The sequence below is a fragment of the Adiantum capillus-veneris genome, chromosome 13 (genome assembly GCF_014529385.1).
Source record: "Adiantum capillus-veneris isolate H3 chromosome 13, ASM1452938v2, whole genome shotgun sequence".
NCBI lineage: Eukaryota > Viridiplantae > Streptophyta > Polypodiopsida > Polypodiales > Pteridaceae > Adiantum > Adiantum capillus-veneris.
The window spans coordinates 41,079,716-41,101,333 of NC_140943.1; the positions used below are offsets into that span (position 1 = coordinate 41,079,716).

The window sequence follows — 21,618 nt, forward strand, 5'->3', positions numbered from 1 at the left end:
TTCCCCCGTGCATTGTATATACGCCCTGATGAGTGCGCGTGCGCACGAATGCATGCATGCTTGCGCGGTACGGTGCGTGTGGGGAAGGGGGAAGAGCTCAAGCCGGTGTGGGTGGAGCAACCTTACAAGACTAAAGATGAGGAGCTCCTTATTCTCATATGTAATGAAGAATAAGGGTATGTACACACGTGGGCGGATGGCCGGATACTGGACGTCCGGGCGGGCAAAAGGCGTAGCACCTTTACCCCAACAAATCTCCCACTTAAAGGCGATGCGCTGATAAGTGAGGCCTACTAGCTAAACTACTAGTATGCACAAGAAACTATTAAGTATGGAGCTTGATTTACCCCTTGTAATTTTTTGTGTTAAAAACGCACATTTGTAAGGCCCTCGTTATGAGGAGAAGCCATCGTGCGTGAAGAAAAATAACTCGTCGAAAAATAAAATCACTTGTTGGAAATCAAAATTTTCACATCCAAAAAAGAAAAATAACTCGCCGGAATTTATGGCCGTACGATGACCGAAAAGTGGTCGGAAAATGATCGATCGGTTGGCCAGTGGTCGGAAGTCAATGGCTGGTGGTCAGTGGCCAAATCCACCTCACACTAGCTCAGACCCCAGTGCTCAGCTTCAAAAAGCTCACGCAACGACCCTCACAAAAGTCTACGCAGGTACGACTAGCCATAGTCTCAAAAAGGGCTCTTCCGGATCGAGTCTCAAGAACAACCACGACTACCCCAAAAAGTCAAAATCAGCTCCACAATGTTGTACAATGGCAATATCCACAACACAATGTACATCCAAAATGTGAAACTGTCAATGCAAAACCACAAGACACCTGGTCAAATAGGTGCCAATGAGTATGCAAGTAAATGCATAGAATCAGCTCCCTGCAGGAGTAAAACGCTCGCGACAAAAGCACAAGCACTCTCAAGTGCTACTCATGCATAAACAATATGCATCCAAACTCCCAAGATGGTTGCAGACCTGTTGTATTCAGAGAACCTGTGATTGTCCCTATGTGTGTGTGTGTGTGTGTGTGTGTGGCATACTACACACACAATCCCTCTTTCTTTCTGTCAAACCTCCTCTCTCTTCTTCGTCGAGAGTGTGTGTAATCGAGGCCTTCAATGATGAAGTTCATATGAAGCTATCTCTTTCTCTATCTCTACACTCTCTCTCCTTACTCAACTCGAATGCACAACTTTTACTGTCATATGAAGCCATCGCTTTCTCTGTCTCTACACTCCCTCTCCTTAGTCAACTCGAATGCACAATCTGTCCTGAGGAAAAAACTTCTATGTATTTTATTTTAGACATATATACACTCCAAACCAATTGACAAGTTCTTTAATAAAGTCGTAGAGCTCAAAGAGATCTATATTTTGAAGAAGAAATTTTCGAATCGAAGTTCTATAGCTCAAGTTATGAGTAAAACAATGACTTGCTATCAATCTATCCTAAACTGATCAATCTGCTTCTTTCTCTTTTTGAGCTCACAAAAAGGTCAATATCTCATCCCTTGTGGCTTGTGGAGTTCAGTCCCTTGACACCTTGATGTGTGAGCTTGATGTGCCGAGCTCACAACGCCTCCATAGCCATGGAAGCTTTGAGCTTCAATTTGTTTGCTAGTGTGAAGCTCACTGGCAAGAGGGAAATGCTGGGAGAGAAGTAGCACTGCAACATTTGGCTCTGATACCACTTTAAGAGTGCGCAGTGCATGCAAAGTGCGACGGAGAAGAAGAGCAGACACGAGCAGGATGTGGGTGGAGCTCTTAGTGAGGATTGGAAATTGACTCACTACTCCTTATTGTTCTATATGATCAAAAGACTAGATAAGGTTAATACGGTCAGTGTGATGGGTGTTCACCAATTGGCTTGAACCCTAACACATCCTGTCTGATATCGAAGCTTATAAGAACTTGCACCCACACTTGAAGTAATACAAGAAAGTGGCCATAATATAAGTGCTTGTGTAGATAAATATTTAGAGTGGAAAATTCTTAAAAACCACAAACTCAACTCCCTTCATGAAACCCTAACGAGTGATGGAAAACCTTTCAATCCATAACTCAATACCATGTGCTTGTTTGTAATTGCTACTAACGATAATCCCTACTATTCTTGACTATCTCTCATAATTATATTTTGAGTTGACATTGAGAGGATATGTTTGAACGTCCTTGGAGAGAGTGTCAACAACCACAAAGTGAGGGTTGTATGTGTTGCTATTAGTTTGTGTAATTGAAGGAAATATTGGAACGAATGTAGTCATCCAATGATGAAAAATACCCTCGATGACGTTTACCTTCATAAGTGAGTAGTAGCAATTGCACCTATCTCTTAGCTAGCCATTGGCATGGACTATTTTCACGCTTTACCATTGTCTTGATGCAATGGCCTACGTTTATATTCAAGGATGCAAGAAAGCGATTTGAAGCGCATCAATATGAGCACAAGCAAATGATGCCCAACATGCCACTATATTTTCCGACCCTTGACTTTCTATTTTCCACCCCTCTTGAATTTTCATGCTTTTGGGGGGGAAATTCATTTATGTGGATAATAAGGACTTCTTTTGAAAGCTCCACCATATGTCACCCGAAATCAGCAAACACGAATGAGGGTCAAATTCAATTGGATGTCCTTTACCCTACCCAGGAGTAGGCAGTAGGGGCGACGGCTCTTGGATGAACAAAAATGGGTGACCACCAACAAGGGAGAGTAGTTGACGAGAAGGCAGACTAGCCTAGCAGCCCACCCCAAAGCAACCACTACCTACCAGCATCGTCCAACATACCCTCAAGTCAAGAGTTGTCTTCGCTTGCCCTACCACAACACCCCCCCAAGCCTCCCTACTCTAGGGCCTTAAAGGTAGCAAGGCGACATACTCCCTATTTTGCTTTTAATCTTAGGTAAAAGGGCTAAGGTGGATTAGCCTATGAAGTATTCATACTAATTGAGAATATGAATTCTATAATCACATTTAGATGTTCAATGCACACAAGAGCACAACATAAGCATACAATGATTATTGGTTAGTTATCAAGTGTATACACAAGCTCACTTTATAGTCGTGAGCTAGGCATATTGGCACACACAAGTGATGATGCCATAGGGATTTCCAAGTAGATTGCACATTGGAATTTATCACATATGGTTTGTCACACGTAATAAGTTGACTAGGCATCCACATGTAAGAGGGCTTACACACATTAGGTGCTACTACAGAGCCTCGACCCTAACAAACTTCTTCGTGTGGGTTTTGTATGCACTAAAGCGCTCACACTACCTCCTTTCAAAAAACACTAGGGATAGGTACACATGACACAATCGTCCCCTTGAACACAAGTACAGAGCCTCGACCCTAACAAACGTCTTCGTGTGGGTTTTGTATGCACTAAAGCCCTCACACTACCTCCTTTCAAAAAACACTAGGGATAGGTACACATGACACAATCGTCCCCTTGAACACAAGTAGAGAAAAGGATGCACAAAAGCCCCTAGACACAAGGCAGGATACACAAAATCCCCCCTTTCAACACACATCAGGTGGTAGGCACACACAAGCCTCCCTTGGAACACAATTAGATGAAGGAACACAACGATATTCATGAACACATAGGTAAGATCCACAATCCTTCCCCACAACACAAAGGGTTGAGGAACAAATGGCTAAAGTGCTCACAATATTTCACAATAAACTAGACCAACAGATTCATCTTCGGTGTCAGAATCTTCATGTCATAAAATATAACATCTAACTTTACCAAATGATTTTCTCATATTAAACTGATCATTTAATGTGGGAGAATAAACGGGAACAAGAGTTAGAATAGAGACATGTGCTTCTAGACCTATCTCAACACGGGACCAAAAGGAGAGATGATTGCATCTCAATAGGGGTCCAAAAGGATATGGTCTATCAAAGAGCAATGTGCAATAAGTGCTTCTAGACTTACCTCAGCAGGGGTCCAAGAGGAGAGATGGTTACATCTCAATAGGGGTCCAAAAGGATATGGTCTATCAAAGAGCAATGTGCAATAAGTGCTTCTAGACTTACCTCAGCAGGGGACCAAGAGGAGAGATGGTTACATCTCAATAGGGGTCCAAAAGGAGGTATTCTATCAAAGAGCAATGTGCATCTAATGGAGCTTAAAAGACCTTAGGGTTAGCTTCATTAAAGACCTCCAATGGTTAGTGTTAAAAGTCCTTTGACCTTAAGCAAGCTAGGGCTCAGCTTGAGGTGGGAACCCGACCTAAACTTGCCTTTACCTTAAGCAAGCTAGGGTTGTGCTTGAGGTGGAAGCCCAACCTAAACTTGCCTTTGACCTTAGGCAAGCTAGGGCTGAGCTTGAGGTGGGAACTCCACCTAAGGTGCTTGTCATGCTTGATGACTAAGGTACTTGAGGTACTTGTCATACTTAATGAGGAAGTTGCTTGAGAAGCTTCCTATGCATGGGTGGTAAGATGCTTGAGTCAAAAAGAGACCCTACACACTTAATGAGTGAGAAGCTTCCTATGCATGGGGGGTAAGATGCTTGAGTCAAAAAGAGACCCTACACACTTAATGAGGAATTTTCTTGAGAAGCTTCGTATGCACGGGGGGTAAGATGCTTGAGTCAAAAAGAGACCCTACACACTTAACGAGGAAGTTGCTTGAGAAGCTTTCTATGCATAAAAGTCCCAAAGTTAGGGGAATCTTTGACCTAACCTTCCACTCACCCAAGGGGCACGTGCCCCTTTTCTAAAAGGGCACATGGGACACATGTCAGACTCTCACTAAGCTTAACCACATGGTGTGCTTGAATGCTATTGGTTGGGCTAAAGAGGGGTCCAATGAGCTTCTAATTCCCTCCAACAAATATCTTGATATTTTCAAGCTCTCTCTCTCTAAGGGGTAAGGAGGACATTTGTCAAAAGACTACCCATGTACTTGACTGCATGCTGCGTATGATTGGCTAGGGGGAGAGAGATCCAATGAGCTTGTAGCATGTGGAAAAGTTGCAACTCGCTCCAAGCAAGCAAGGGGGGTGCTAGGGGGATATACACCCCACACACACTCATTTTGTGGACGATTCTCACTTGGTGAAATTTGAGGAACACCACCTCCTTCTCCAAGCTTGTGAGAAGTGAGAACCTACATCAACACTCTTGGCTATAGAATGCAAATCCAACCAAGAGCCATGCTTCAATGCTTAAGCTTGCCCTCTTCTCCATCTTCATTACTATGCTATTATGTATGCTAGCAAGAAGAGTAATGATAAGTGAGGAACTATTTCTTTCTCCTATGAAATGTTTCTTCCCTATCCTCATTCCCCGCTAGCTCTCTCCACCTTCGAAGGTGTTTGAGGCCTTGGGATTGAGGCTTGGGATAGTTAATGCTTTCTACAAATTTTATGTTATGCTTGTGATGCATGAAGCTTTCCATCTTCATTGCATCACCTAGGTCACAAGGAACACAAAGATTGTATTGTACCAAGTCTCTCTTGATGGGAGAAACTATAATACAAATGCCTATTGGAGGGGGGACCGGCTCCATATGAATCCGGTCCTCAACTATTGTCATGTTCTCTAAACTCTCTCTCTTGCAAAAGTATTGTTCATGCCAAGTTAACTAAGTACCATGTTTATGTTGCTACCATCAATTAAGTTCACCCGATATGCTCACAAAGTAATCTCACAAAAGTATTGTTCATGCCAAGTTAACTAAGTACCATGTTTATGTTGCTACCATCAATTAAGTTCACCCGCTATGCTCACAAAGTAATCTCACAAAAGTGCTTCACCTAATTTCCTAATTCCACTACTCTCAAAGTTCATAGACCATTTCCATTACATTGGTATCAGAGCATTTGGTTTCTCTTTTCTCGCTTAAGAAGAGGGGTCCTTAAGTAGCCTATTAATGGTTGATTTTGCTAATTATATTAGGGTAAGTGGCACTGGGATCTATTATCGGTTTTGTTGAGCCCACTATGTGGGATATGGTGCACACCTCGGGAGCTTTGGTCTTAATAATGGAGTCTTTTTAGACTTGCCTAAGTCTTTACCATTATTGAGCCATAAGAAGTCCGAAAGGAGCTATCCCTCAGCAACTTCGCTATGTTAGACTCACTCCACTACTCTCTATAATTAACCAATTCGATCCGTGAGTGTAGATACTTAAGTGACTATTTTCAAAGGCTAAGAGGAGTAGCAACTAAAGTTTTGAATTGCCAAAGCATACAATAAGTAAACACCTAAGTTTAATTAACATGGCTGACTATAACCAAGAGAGTAGAATGAACATTGATAACTTTGATTTTGCACATGAAGGTGTTAATGATGATGCCCCCATGTTTGTTAATTATCTTGTTACTAAGTTGCAACAAGCTATGGGCAACCCCTCTTTGCAAGCCAAAGTTACTCAACAACTTTGTGCTTATGAGATTTCCTTTCGTCTCAAAGAGGAGAGAGAGCTTAGGAGGCCTCTTGATGAGACCCCCAAAAGAAGACTCTCTCCCATACGAGAGGAGGAATCCAAAGAACAAGAAAGTAATGAATCCCTAAGTTCCTCCAAAGATGTGGCTCCACGAAGAAGGCGGACTAAACGATCGCCAACTCCTCCCAAGAGGAAACGGTTAAACCATAGTCCTTCTGCTCGTCACTCCAAAAGGGAAGAGAGGAAACAAAGGAAGAAAAGGGCAAGAAAGAGGTCACCCTCTTCTCCTTCTTCTTCATCTTCCTCCTCTACCGATGAAAGATATGGCTATTCTCCTAGAGAATACAAGAGGGGAGGACATCACAAATCTTACCCTGCATGGTGAAGGTCACAAAAGCTAAAGAAGTTTAAAGAGGGAGGAAAGAGTATTTCTTTTCTCACCTATGATAGCACCTTTGGTGCTACTGACAAAGTATTGGCCTTCATCCAACAATTTTATGCGGGCTTTGGAGATGAGGGCTTCACGGAGTCCCCCAAGCTACACCATGTAGCTATGCACTTCAAAAAAATTGGCTCGTCAATGGTGGGCTAGCCTTTGTGGCAACGGCGAAGCCCCAAAGACATGGAAAACTCTACGAGTTTCCATCATGAAGCAATTCCTTGCAAGTGATGCAAAGGACAAAGTGCTTACCAAATGGTGAAGCTTAAAGCTTCTCTTTCATGAGTCTATCCACAAATATGTGGACAAGTTTTGAGATTTACATCTCAAGGCTACTATCTTTCAAAAGATAGACTTTACCGAGAAAAAGCAACAATTCTGTGCGGGATTACCCCAGAGATGGCCGAGTATGTCAACTCTCAACGGCCTGGTTCTATCACCAAGGTAATCCACCGCACCATGTTTGCTTCGCGCATCAATATCCAACAAGGGGCTAGACGGAATGTCAAGCCCATGGAAAATAAAGACAAAAGTGATGCCAAGGGGAAAACCAACGCCCAAAATTCTTACCAAGGCTATTCCAACAACAATTGGTCCAAGGAGAAGGGAGTTTACAAAGGTAAATATAAACTCTCTCCTAAAGAGCTAGAAGCTTTTTGTAAGGACCACAAATGTTTTAAGTATGGGGAGCAAGGCCATGGTTATCGTCCTTGCCTCAATAGAATTGTCCACAATGAGACTCCTAGAGGATGCTCATTGCCAAGGATTTCTCTTTTCCTATGCTTGGGGAAATATGCAAGAGTATGATTCCTTTATTTGGTTTGACCCTGGTTCAACTCACAACTTCATATCCACGGAGTTGACCACTAAGCTAGGCATACAAGCCCATGAGATGGGAGATACATTGAAAGCCAATGGAGCTAGATCAAGGGACAAGACGTCTCAGTTACTTCTTTAATTGGAAAATTAAGGCTTCATGTCCAAAGCTATGTGGACAAAAAGGATTTCTTCATCTTCCTTCTCAAACATGAGAATGTTATCGTTGGGCCACCATGGTTTAACCGCATGGCTTCCAACGTGAAGTTCCTTGAAAGGAGAATCTACTTCACCTATATAGGGAAAAGAGCATGTACATAGATACTAATGAATTGGGGAACACCATATCCCTGCAATAAAGGGAATCAAGAGGAGTTAGGGTTGTCTAATTTTCTAAATGGATTCCAAGATGTTTTCATTGATAACATCCCTAGTGAGCTATCTCTAAAATGAGGGATGATGACCATGCAATTGAGCTCCTATCAAGAAGCTCACCGCCTAACAAGCCTCCTTATCGAGTTTCACAAGCTCAACAAGAGGAGATCATGAGGCAAGTGCATGAATTCGAAAAAAAAAAAGGGATGGTGAAGTCTAGCTCCTCTCCATTTTGTTCACCATTGCTTTTAGTGCAAAAGAAAGACGACACATATCACGTGTGTGTCAACTATAGAGCACTACATAAGATCACTATCAAAAATAGATTTCCCGTGCAGCAGGTAGAAGATCTATTTGATAATTTACAAGTTTTGGCCTGACAAATGCTCCAGACGCATTCAAACTCATGATGGACAAAAATCTTCAAGCCATCCAAATTCTCTTGAAGAGTACAAGCGACACCTCCAAGTAACCTTTCAAGTTGTGAGAGAGAATAAGTTTTTCATTAATCAAAAGAAAAGTGATTTTTTTCTACAAGAGATTCAATATTTAGGTCACATTATCTCTAATGATGGCACCCGTATGGATCCAACAAAGTTAGAGATAATAAAAGGATTTCCTAATCCAAGGAATCTACATGAGGTACGAAGCTTCATAGGTATGTGTGCATACTATAGATGCTTCATAGAAAAAATTCTCGCTAATAGCAGGCCCATTACATGACTTAACAAAAAGAAACGTTAAGTATTCATGTACTGCAAAAGTGCAAGAAGCTTTTGAGAAGCTTAAGGAGAATCTTATCTCTCGATATGTGCTCACACTATTAAATCTCTCAAAGCCATTTGAGGTCCAATGTGATGCTTGTGGTAATTGCCTTGGAGCTATTTTGCTTCAAGAAGGGCATGCCATAGCATATGAGCGTCAAAGACTCAACTTCGATAAGTGAGTATTGGGCAAATACGAAAAAGAGCTACTAGCTATTCTATATGCCCTAAACACGTGGAAACACTATCTCTTGGGGACTCCATTCATCCTACGACTGGATCACAAAGCCTCAAGAACTTCATGATGCAAACCAAGCTCTCTGACAAACAAATGAGGTGGGAAAATTTTCTTTTGCAATTTAAATTTCATATTGCTCACATTGTTGGCAAGCACAATCAAGTGGTCGATGCACTTTCACAACGACCAAGGGTAAATTTAGCGTCTATAGCAACTCACAATCATCTCTCTTTTATGATAGATGAGTATGCTACTGACCAAGACTTTAAGTATGTAATCACAGCCTTTTCAATAGGGAAGAAACAAGAACCATTCACCTTGAAGGATGGTTATCTTCCAAACGGCGATAGGCTATGTGTTAATCACCCATACAATACGAAAGTCATGTATGAATCCCATACTTCTCTGTATGCGGGCAAAGAGGGATTCCATAATCTACTCTTCAAGGAGTAGAAATGTATTTCTGTTGGTCTACCATGAAAAGTAAACATACAAGAGTATGTTTCAAAATGCGTGGTATACCAAAAGTTGAAATTTGATCGAGGGAAGCAACTTGGATTGTTTCAATCGACAGACTTAACAAGAAAACACACTCTATGCCCGCCAAAAAGACTATTAAGGCACATCAAATGGCAACCCTCTTCAAATCTCAAATTTTCAAGCATCATGGATTTCCAACATCCATAGTGTCGGACAAAGATCCTAGAATGACCAGTAATTTCTAGTTTGAGAATCTAGGAAGTAGATTAAATTTCACTTTCGGTCTATCATCCACAAATGGATGACCAAAGTGAACTAACTAATCTAACGATTCTTGATCTACTAAAAGCTTATGTCATGGAAGTAGATCAATGTTCTCAATGATAGAAGTACCTACCTCTTATAGAGTATGCGTACAATGATATTGTACATACTTCTATGGGGAAAGTACCTTTTGAGGTTAAAGAAGGAAGATCCAAAAGTCCCTTACTACTTAAAGTACATGGGAAGATCTTCGATATTGATGAATATAGCCAAGACCTACAAGAATCTTTTCCAAAGATTAAAGGGGTTATATCCATCTCACAGGAAAGGCAAAAAGGGCTGCTGTTAATAAGCACAGAAGAGCCTTAGCCTTTAAGGAAAATGATTAGGTCTTGCTAAAGTTTCTCAAGGCTCATCTAAGGCATACTACCTTGAAGAGTCCTACGGACCACCAAGAGTATCATGCTAAACTAGCAAAAAGATACTATAGTCCTTAAAATTCTTAAGCCAGTCAATGAGATGGCTTATCAGTTGAAGTTGCCCAACCATTGGCTCATGCACAATGTTTTCTATGAGAACCTACATAAGCCTTACAGAGGAGCGCCATCAAAAGAAGCAATAGTTACAGCCCCTCCAAAAATCGAAGAGCAAAAAGAAGTACTTCAATCTAAGTCCATCCTATGACATGAAGACAAGGTATTAAGAAATGGTAAGATTATCTGACGATATCTTATTAAGTTAAAGAATTATCCTTTTAAAAATGCTAAATGGATGCAAGGAACCTAGCTTAAGGATAATCTAAACCTTGTCAATGCTTACAATGCTGCACTAGAGTAAGCATATGAAAATGCATTTTAAATGAAAAATATTTTTGTCTTATAAGACTAGTTCTCTTTTTATTGTGCACAAATTTAAAAGTATGCATGCTTAGAATCATGTTTGTGGTGACGACCTCCCAAACACCAAGTAGAACTTGTCACTCTACTTTGGAAGTATGATATGGACTAAACAGTAGACATGCTTGCGGCAGCTACGTCTCCCAAGCACCAAATGGACTAGTCATCCATCTTGGAATGATGTCGTAGGGTAAAAAGGGATCCTCTACCCGCTAAGGAACATGGACTAATGATTAGGCTTTATCTTCTCTACCTCATAGTCGAGGACGACTATGATTTCAAGAGAGAGGTAATGTCATAAAATATAATATCTAACTTTACCAAATGATTTTCTCATATTAAACTGATCATTTAACGTGAGAGAATAAACGGGAACAAGAGTTAGAATAGAGACATGTGCTTCTAAACCTATCTCAACACGGGACCAAAAGGAGAGATGGTTGCATCTCAATAGGGGTCCAAAAGGAGATGGTCTATCAAAGAGCAATGTGCAATAAGTGCTTACCTCAGCAGTGGACCAAGAGGAGAGATGGTTACATCTCAATATGGGTCCAAAAGGAGGTAATCTATCAAAGAGCAATGTGCATCTAATGGAGCTTAAAAGACCTTAGGGTTAGCTTCATTAAAGACTTCCAATGGTTAGTGTTATAAGTCCTTTGACCTTAAGCAAGCTAGGGTTGAGTTTGAGGTGGGAACCTGACCTAAACTTGTCTTTGACCTTAAGCAAGCTAGGACTATGCTTGAGGTGGAAACACGACCTAAACTTGCCTTTGACCTTAGGCAAGCTAGCGCTGAGCTTGAGGTGGGAACTCCACCTAAGGTGCTTGTCATGCTTGATGACTAAGGTACTTGAGGTACTTGTCATACTTAATTGAGAAGCTTCCTATGCATGGGGGGTAAGATGCTTGAGTCAAAAAGAGACCCTACACACTTAATGAGGAAGTTCCTTGAGAAGCTTCCTATGCATGGGGGGTAAGATGCTTGAGTCAAAAAGAGACCCTACACACTTAACGAGGAAGTTGCTTGAGAAGCTTTCTATCATAAAAGTCCCAAAGTTAGGGGAATCTTTGACCTAACCTTCCACTCACCCAAGGGGCACGTGCCCCTTCTCTAAAAGGGCACATGGGACACATGTCAGACTCTCACTAAGCTTAACCACATGGAGTGCTTGAATGCTATTGGTTGGGCTAAAGAGGGGTCCAATGAGCTTCTACTTCCATCCAACAAATATCTATATATTTTCAAGCTCTCTCTCTCTCTCTCTCTCTCTCTCTCTCTCTCTCTAAGGGGTAAGGAGGACACTTGTCAAAAGACTACCCATGTACTCGACTGCATGCTACATATGATTGGCTAGGGGGAGAGGGGTCCAATGAGCTTGCAGCATGTGGAAAAGTTGCAACTCGCTCCAAGCAAGCAAGGGGGGTGCTAGGGGGATATACACCACACACACACTCATTTTGTGGACGATTCTCACTTGGTGAAAGTTGAGGAACACCACCTCCTTCTCAAAGCTTGTGAGAAGTGAGAGCCTACATCAACACTCTTGGCTATGGAATGAAAATCCAACCAAGAGCCATGCTTCAATGCTTAAGCTTGCCCTCTTTTCCATCTTCATTACTATGCTATTATGTATGCTAGCAAGAAGAGTAATGATAAGTGAGGAACTATTCTTTCTCCTATGAAATGTTTCTTTTTCCTCTTCCCTATCCTCATTCCCTGCTAGCTCTCTCCACCTTCGAAGGTGTTTGAGGCCTTGGGACTAAGGCTTGGGAAGTTAATGCTTTCTACAAAGTTTATGTTATGCTTGTAATGCATGAAGCTTTCCATCTTCATTGCATCACCTAGGTCACAAGGAACACAAAGATTGTATTGTACCAAGTCTCTCTTGATGGGAGAAACTATAATACAAATGCCTATTGGAGGGGGGATCGGCTCCATATGAATCCGGTCCTCAACTATTGTCATGTTCTCTAAACTCTCTCTCTTGCAAAAGTATTGTTCATGCCAAGTTAACTAAGTACCATGTTTATGTTGCTACCATCAATTAAGTTCACCCGGCGCGCTATGCTCACAAAGTAATCTCACAAAAGTGCTTCACCTAATTTCCTAATTCCGCTACTCTCAAAGTTCATAGGCCATTTCCATTACACTTCAGCAGAACATTAATATGTTTTTTGCCTTTGTCCTTGTAGTGGTTGTTGTTTCTTGTGTTTGCCTCATGCTTGGTGTTGTTATCTTTGTATTTGCAATACTTGGATGATTGGTCATTCTCGCTACAACTCTTGCAAGGGTTCACTTCATAACAATCCTTTGGCAAATGATTGGTGCGACCACAACGTGTGCACTTCCGATTGCTTTTGATTTTGTTGTAGCACTTGTTGGTGACCATATATGCTCCTCCATAATTGATGTTGCCTTTTATCTTCTTCTCAAAAGACTGTAGAGAGTTTTTAACTTCCTCAAGAGAAGGTATGGGATCCTTCTCCTTGAGTATAATCAATTTGTCCATATATTTCATCTAGGAATGCTTTGAGAAGCACTACCACTTGATCAAATTGATATACAACACCTTGGATGTAGGTGAGCTGTGTGCATATGCTTTTGAGTCAGTTGACTAATGGTGTTATGTCTTCATTGGTTCCATGATTAAGCTATAGAATTCCATTTTTAGAGAAATTTTTGGATGTTTTGCTCTGGATCCAATTTTTTTCTCTAATATACTCCAAGCTTCAAATGCACCGGTGCAAGAATCCAAGAAGTGCACATAGTTGTCATCGAAAGATGTGAGAAGTATGCCTAATGCTTGTTCATTTTATGTTCCATAATGTGCCTATGAAGATCACATTTCTTCTCTCTCACCTTGTTCAAGTGGCTTGACAACACACCATAGGGTCTTCTTCATAAGATAGCCCTTGATCTTAGTCTGCTAAGTGTGGAATCCTTGGCCGCAAAACTTATCAAGGTTTTTGTCGTTTTCTCCCATGATGGTGCGTCCCCAAAGTGCAGTGAGAGGAAGGTCTTACCCAAATAGATGGGCAATGTCTAGTTCTTATGTGCAATGTTACATCAACTCATCATCATGTGCGTGCTGGCATACATATCAAGTGCGAAGACCCTGTTAAGGAGGGGAGATAGATTTAGGTGCCTTGGCGAAGCTTCCTTTCAATGTGTTGCATGCAAAATCCCTTGGAAACTTGCGAAATTTTGGGCTCGACAGAGTTCCTTGAGTTGTAATAGTTTCCAAAGGTGCCTTGTGGGAGTCTCTGATTTACAAATAACGGCTCAAAATGCTCCTGTAATAACCGGGACTAGCCGATGCTAATGACGCCTTCAGAACATGGGGGATGGTTGCAACACCCCCCATCATAAAGGTAGCGATAAACACCGGTCATCACCGTTCACTGAAATTGCACTCTTTTAGGTTGTAGGAGGCACCCCTTCCCAATTGAAGGGCCCTCCAATAGCGCTTTTAGAGGGCTATGGCCTCTCATGCCAGGTAAGTTAAGTATGGGCAGCGTGAACCCAGCCTTAAGTCCTCAAGTCTACTAACATAATATGGCGGAAGGGGGAGCCCTTTACATGTGTCGCAATCTGCGACCTGAAGGCTAAAGTCCAAAACAAAAACAAGTCCCTTTGCACGCGATAAAGAGGGAGAGAGGGGGACAGAGAGAGGCCGCCAAAGGCGACCGACCGTACTAGTTTTGAACTAAATGTGTGGTAGGTATCAGCGTGTCTGCTTTACTGGAAGTCGGACTGTCGGAGTTTCTTGACGCAAAAAATGTGCGGCGGCGTTGACAAATACTGATATCAATGGCTTCCTCCCTGGCTTTAAGTAGGCGAGCTTTCTGTTGTCTCTTGATTGTTCAAGTGATGACCTCCTTCTGCTCGCTTACACTTTGCGACAGGTACCGTCAGCTGCCATTTCTTTTGTTGCCACAGTTATTGCGGCTTGTAACCTTACCCATTTCTCTCTCAGATTCGATGGATCTACGTACGATCGCACAGAAACCCGGGGAAATTCAACATTCGGTTGCTCTTCGTTTGGGCCTTGCACACCGTGTTCTTATTCAGAGAAGGTTTGTTTTCTGTAATTTACCATGCAGATGCATACCTTGGAGTCTATGTATCGCTTTGGTTTCCTAGTAGGCAGAGTTTTTGCGCCAGCGTCTATACAAGTGTACACAGAGGCACAAGTCATGTTTGCATATTTGTATGTATGACTGGATTCTCTGCTTTCAATACGACAATGTGTATCTCTTCAGAAACGGATATTTATTATGATTTGTTGGTTGATGCAGCCGTCATCTTTTTCTAACTTTCCTCTTAATTCTTACATGTATCCTATGTGAGTTTCAGAGCAATGATGAGACATATCATTGCAGCAATACGGGATTTCGTCAGGCGTACAGGTGTGTAGAACTTGGTGATGAGCCATCATTTCGGCAAACAGATTCAACGCGTGGGTTACATGAATCCATGGGCGCATTGCGGGGTTGGGCTGGTAGGAAGGTTGCTGAAGGAGAAAATTCAAGCATGCACGATGGGCGACAGATTTTTTTCATCTATTCCACTTGTGTACCCAGCAATAATGACGAGAAATTGGGTGTACTGGGTTTTGAAGTAAGCACTTTCCCTTTTGTGATCTTCTTGCTACTTTTCAACTTAATGCTATTCTTTAGAACAAAAGCAACATGAGAATCTTTGTTCGAAAGGTTTCCAATAAAAAGCTCAATGAAAGGTGTCTAGCTCTGGGTAAAAACATTTGTGGACTACTCATTACAGTAGTTAAAAGAAATATAGATGAGGCGAAGTAGATCTTAGCATAAAATGTGCTAGATTGCTAGTTAGAACTAGTGAAATCTCGAGGTTGCTAGCAGCAAGGCTGTGTACCAACTTACATATAAATACATACATGTTGTCAAGGTTTGGGTATGTATTACTTCTGTCCAGGTTGGTACATTGTAGAATCTTGATTGAGTCTTTAGCTGATATAAGGTTTTGAGATTTTACTTTTGTATCTTGTAGCATTGAATTTTGAATCAAGTCTTTGTGTCGTTGTGTCCTGGTGAATCAGTCGGCTCGGTATGTCTCATGGACAGATAGGTAGCAGGGTTAGGAAGATATTTCTCATTGCTGGGTTGTGTATGGCCATACTGAGGCTAGGGATTGGGTCTCTGTCTATGCTGTCTCCTTGAGCCTTGGGATATCTTTTTGAGCCTTTGGCTTGTGGCCTCTGGTTGAGACGCCCTTTTTCCACTTTCTCCTTATATCCCCCTCATTTTTCCATGCCTACGTTTAGTTTACATAAATAGCAATAACTATTATCTTAAGTATGACTTAGATAGCATACATGGTATATACACAACTTGAAATTACTTAGTATGTTAGTAACATGTTTTACTTCAAGCATACTCTCATGCGTGAAAGTTGTATATCCAACCCACGTAACTTACACAGTAATATACGACCTTAAAGCAATTTTCTATTAGGGGAAACTTGTAAAAATATGTAGCAATTATAACTAACCAGTCTACAAGTTTTGTCTATGCCTTAGTATTTTATTTGAAGCCTCAATAAATTTTTTGAAGCCCAAGGTACCAATTTTTTAATGATGGTAAGCTCAAAATTATGAGGAGACGATGATTAGTGTATAAAAGGCCCTCAAAAGCATCTTTCTAGAGTCTTTTTTAGATACATGTGGCATTTTATTCAAATTCTTAGAAAAAGGATACATAAGCTTCGTGTTTTGGTATCAAACTAGTGTTAACGGGTTGTCGGGAAGCCTCTAAGTCTAGCTTCACATCCAGAGAGATAAGTTTGCCACAGAGTGAAAGTGATTTGCTTCAGCGAATATCAAGAGTGGCAATGTAACCAGTTGATGCTTCTAGCGAGACACTCTAATTTGCTCTATTGTAATCCAACGAGGACAAGGTCAACCATAAGGAGAAGCCATGCATTGTGTACAATAATGAGACACTTGTAGTTGTTGAGAGCTCTAAGTACCTTGGCCTTGAGGTTCCGTCCAATCACAAGTGGCATGAATGTGCTATGCGTCATTTGGAAGCGGGAAAGAGAGCATATTATGCATTTGAGAACATGTGTAATGGGGAAACATCGAGTGTTGGGTTCTCAAGAAGTATCTTTTTGATACATTGGTGACACCGGTTCTTCGTTATGGAGTTGAAGTGTGGGGCGGGAGCATCTCAAAGTCTACTTGGAAAGAGTTTGACAATGTCCAAAAGCGTTTTCTGACAAACTTTCTCCAAGTGAAGACACAAACACCATATATGCTCCTACTTCTTGAGTCGGGATGTCTTCCAATTGAGGTTATGGACATGGAAAGGGTTGTGGAGTACATGATAAAGATGCGTCAAAACCCCTGACATCGACTTCTTACAATTGCATGGAAAGCAAATAGAAAAGTTCAAAAGACGCATAAAAGCAAGATCTTGAGCACGGGATGGATGCAAGACATAAAGAAGTGGTTTGGGAGATGGGATGCATTACACTTGGTATATGATGCTTCAATTGACTCCCAAGTGAATAAAGCTTTCTACAACGCCAATGTATTATGGCTTGGGAGAAATCCGGTGGGTCACGCTTCATACATTACACCACCCATATTGCCCCCAACTACAAAACCATGTTCTTCACTGAAAGAGGAAACCGTACTCACAGTTACATGCTTGAGCCTATCCCCTTGTCGGCGATACGCACTATCGCAGCCATTCGGCTTAGCTCCCATTTCCTTCGATGTGAGATAGGGCGTTGGGGCAATGGAGAAGAGTCAAATCGATTGTGCACATTATGCTTACTACAAGTTCGAGAGTTTGAGTACCACACGCTACTAGAGTACTCAGCTTTTGGTCACATCCGAACTTGCTTCTCTCACATTTTCAACCATAACTTAGACCTACACACTTTCCTCGCCCAACCAAAGTGTGGGCTCTCCCATGCGACTCTCATCATCACAATTTTGGAGCATCGAGAATCACTCATCAGCCATACACATACTACATCACATGTAACTTTGGTCCCATAGGTCATATTTGACCTCCGAGGACGATAATAAAATCTCTCTCTCTCTCTCTCTCTCTCTCTCGAACTTTTGCTTGCATAATGGGCTGATTGTGAATGATTCCAAGACAAAGGTTATGCTCGTGAAAACAGAGAGAGAGAGAGAGAGAGAGAGAGAGAGAGAGAGAGAGAGAGAGAGAGAGAGAGAGAGAGAGAGAGAGAGAGAGAGAGAGAGAGAGAGAGAGAGTGCAACCGGCCCGTAGGGCGGTAGGCGTTGGCTTTCACCCGAAATTCTTTACTTTAGACACACACACACAGAGCACTTGCAAAGGAGACCTGTAACGGGAATTAACACTTAATCACACACGGCTCGGAAGCTAGAATGCTCCGAGCAGACGCCGACAACCTGTAGGCCCCAAAATTGGCGCCCCTTTCGGTATTTCTTTATTCTTTAGGAGGGTAAATTACAAGGTAAGGTCCTGGGAATCCTTCACGTGTATCCACCTAGATACCATTTGATTTGGCCAAATTTCGGCAGCATAACAGTCCCAAAACTTGCGCAGAACCAATTCCCCTGCTAGAACTCACTTGCACTGGCGTATACCCTTTGATTCCTGTCCAAAAACAGTAAATTCAGCACGCTGTATTTACTGGTTTTTGCCCTGTTTTCAGCCCCAAACAGTCCCCTAACTGTCCTCTGCCAGTGGGACACGATTCCCAATGGTCCTGGCGTCCGTATGGCTGAAAAACAGTAAAATTACAGCGCATACACATCGCTGATTTTGCACCTGTATGGTGAGGTTATGACCCTCACCAGTGCCTGCTTTGGAGCAGTAGCTAGCTACCTCTGTTCCTGCTCAAGGAGGCTCTTGCCTCAGCACAAAAGCATGAACCCACACAACTGTACATCAGTCAAATGAATAGCCCTCTTGTGGGGTATCACATAACTGCACGTAGGGGAGAGAGAGAGCAGTGTGTAGTGTGCAGGGCATCACTCCTAGCACCACACTGTACATGAGAGGGAAAGGAAGCACTCCATAGCTCTAAACCTGTGACAAAAACTGAAATGAGGCCTCTCCCAGCATAAAATTCAGTGCCACTTCTTCTGCAAGAGGAAAGTGCATGAAAATTCGACACTTGGCGCATTTACAAGCATTTGCCCGTTTCGGGTTCGCCGCTTAAAAATATCCTGACCGGTTGCCCAGTTGACTTCGCGGCAGAGTTATAAAATGTTCCCCTAGTCATACCGGAGGTAATGACGCGAACACATTTCACGGCCCAAAATAGCAGTTCCCTAAATTTTAGGAGATGCTTCTGTTGGGCTCCCATTGGTCTTCTGACCACCTATCCTCATTGGGACCGCATCCAAAAGTGCAATGTGGCCCAACTTTCGGATACTTTTTGTTGGTAGTCCCACCTTGACTTTACGCCTTAATTGAGTTCACTTCCTAGTATCCACCAACTTGCTAAGTGCGACGGGGGGGGGGGACCTATATGATCTTGCTCTGAGCCTAGACATCCTCTTACCATACGAATTCCAGTGCCGATCACTTCCCGTCTGCGGGTGAATGTACCGTTCACATTGGCCATACAATGTCCGACCGTTTTCTACTTCAAAAAGAGGGTCTCAAAACAAATAAAATAAAGCCCATTGGAAAGAAACCAACAACCAAGGTTAGCAGTTGCCACATCTCTGTGACATGGTTAATAACTGCCACGTCCTCGTGACATACCCCCCTCTTGAAATCGCAAACGTCCTCGATTGCATACCATAAATACACGCCATTGATGATCTTGTGCTATCAACACTCTTTTATCATCGCATGTATGCGCAAGAAAGGTCGTAACATACATAGATACAAATGACTTAATGAGGCCTTCATACTTTTGCCATTTCCATCTATGGCACTGAATTCATATGTACATTTGATGTACTAGCTCTATCATTACCCCTCCTTTGCACACGTTGGGTTGGGGCATAAGTAGGCTGTAACCCAAAGGCTTCAAGGTAAAGCTGCAATACATTTGGTGACTCTGACTGTTCATGCTCTTCCATCCACTTTGCATCCATAGGTGGATAGTTCTTGAACTTCACCAAATAGCGTCTTGCAACTTGTCCTTTAACTTTTGTGTCTTTATGTGCCAAAAACTTGCTCAGGTACCAGGATCTCATCAAGTTCCTCAACTTCTGGCTGATCCACAACTGGCATATCTTCTGGCACATCACCCACGAAGGGTCTTAGAAGACTCACGTGAAACGCATTATGAATCTTCCATGCATCAGGCAATTTCAGCCTGTAAGCCACATCGCTGATCTTGTCAAGCACTTGAAAAGGCCCATAGTAACGCATGCTGAGCTTAGGAAACAGCCGTTCCTTGCCCTTCATCTTCTTTAACCTTGCCTTTTCGAACCTTAGCAGAACCCAATCACCAGGTGATAACAGCAATTCACGATGGTGACGATCAACAGCCTTTTTCTGCTTTGCCTGAGTCTTCTCCAAGGCAACTTTAATTTTCTTATACATCTCATCCATGTTCTCAACATATCGATTTGCCTCAAAGATCTTGTCCTTTGTATGCAAAATGGGAGGAACCTTTTTGCCGCCTTCAACAATCTCAAAAGGTGCCTTGCCAGTAGACGAATGCACCGTATTATTGTACGCATACTCAAGCATAGGCAAATAGTGTTCCCACTTGTCCTTATTATCTGACACACAGCATTTCAGCAGATCTAAGACAGTAGAATTAGCCTCTTCTGACTGTCCATCAGTTTGTGGATGAAACGAAGACGAAAACTTGAGCGTAGTGCCCATGTTCTCAAACAATCCTCTCCAGAACAAACTGGTCATGCGAGGATCACGATCACTAATAATCGATTGTGGCATACCATGGTACTTAAACACATTGTACATGAACAAGCGTGCCATCTGATCAGATTTTATCTTCTTCCTGACAGGGATAGAATGGGCCTGCTTGCTGAACCTGCAGATAATGGTCCATATACCATCATTCCCTGTTGGCGTCCTTGGAAGATCAAAGATAAAGTCCATAGCAATGCTTTCCCATGGCTTATCCGGAATCGGCAGTGGTTGTAACAACCCTGGTGCCTTTTGCCTGTCAAACTTGACTTTTTGGCAAACTATGCATGCTCGCACAAAGGCATCCACATCTCTCCTCAAGGTAGGCCAATAGAAGAATGTCTCTACCGCTTTAATTGTTGCATCAATGCCACGATGCCCTGCATACGGTGGGACATGACTCTCTTCCATGACCTTATGTCGCAATGGCCTAGTGACACAAAGTCTGCCATGCATCATCATAAAACCATCTCTGAGGAGTTAGTGCTCGTGATGTTACCCCTCTTGTAACTGTTCAAAGATCCTTGCAAAATCTTCATCAACAGTATACTGTTCCTTCATGTCATCTAACTCATGATGATAAGGAATTGACACAACTGAAATTTGTGGCTTTCTTGATAACGCATCAGCCACAACATTCTTCTTGCCTTCCACATGCATAATCTGGAAGTGGAACATGGAAAGAATGTTTGCCCATCGCATATGCTCTTCGGATAACTTTGACTGTGTGAAGAAGTATCGCAAGGTCTGACGATCTGTTCGGACAACAAAATTAGCACCTAAGAGGTAGTGCTTCCAACTAGAAAACGCATGAATCACGGCCAAGAGCTCTTTCTCGTAGACTTGCATAGTCCTCTCTGGCCCTTGCAAAATTCGGCTTTCATAAGCTACTACCCGTCCATCTTGCATTAGCACTGCTCCGATGCTACTGCCACACGCGTCACACTGGACCACAAATGACTTCCTGAGATCTGGCAAAACAATAACTGGATTTGAAGTCAACTTTTCCTTTAAGAGACTAAAAGCTGAAATCTCTTTTTGGGTCCATCT

The 21,618-nt window shown here is 42.2% G+C and overlaps 1 protein-coding gene across 1 annotated transcript in view; it reads left to right on the forward strand.

Annotated features, from left to right (window-relative positions):
* Positions 1-14,377: 14,377 nt before the first annotated feature.
* Positions 14,378-21,618, forward strand: part of LOC147443860 (structural polyprotein) — a 38,479-nt gene continuing 31,238 nt past the window's right edge. The window contains exons 1-3 of the mRNA XM_086526675.1: positions 14,378-14,598; positions 14,670-14,769; positions 15,050-15,313. Coding sequence (XP_086382801.1) covers positions 14,504-14,598; positions 14,670-14,769; positions 15,050-15,313 — 459 coding nt within the window. The 5' untranslated portion in view covers positions 14,378-14,503. The remainder of the gene's footprint in view (positions 14,599-14,669; positions 14,770-15,049; positions 15,314-21,618) is intronic.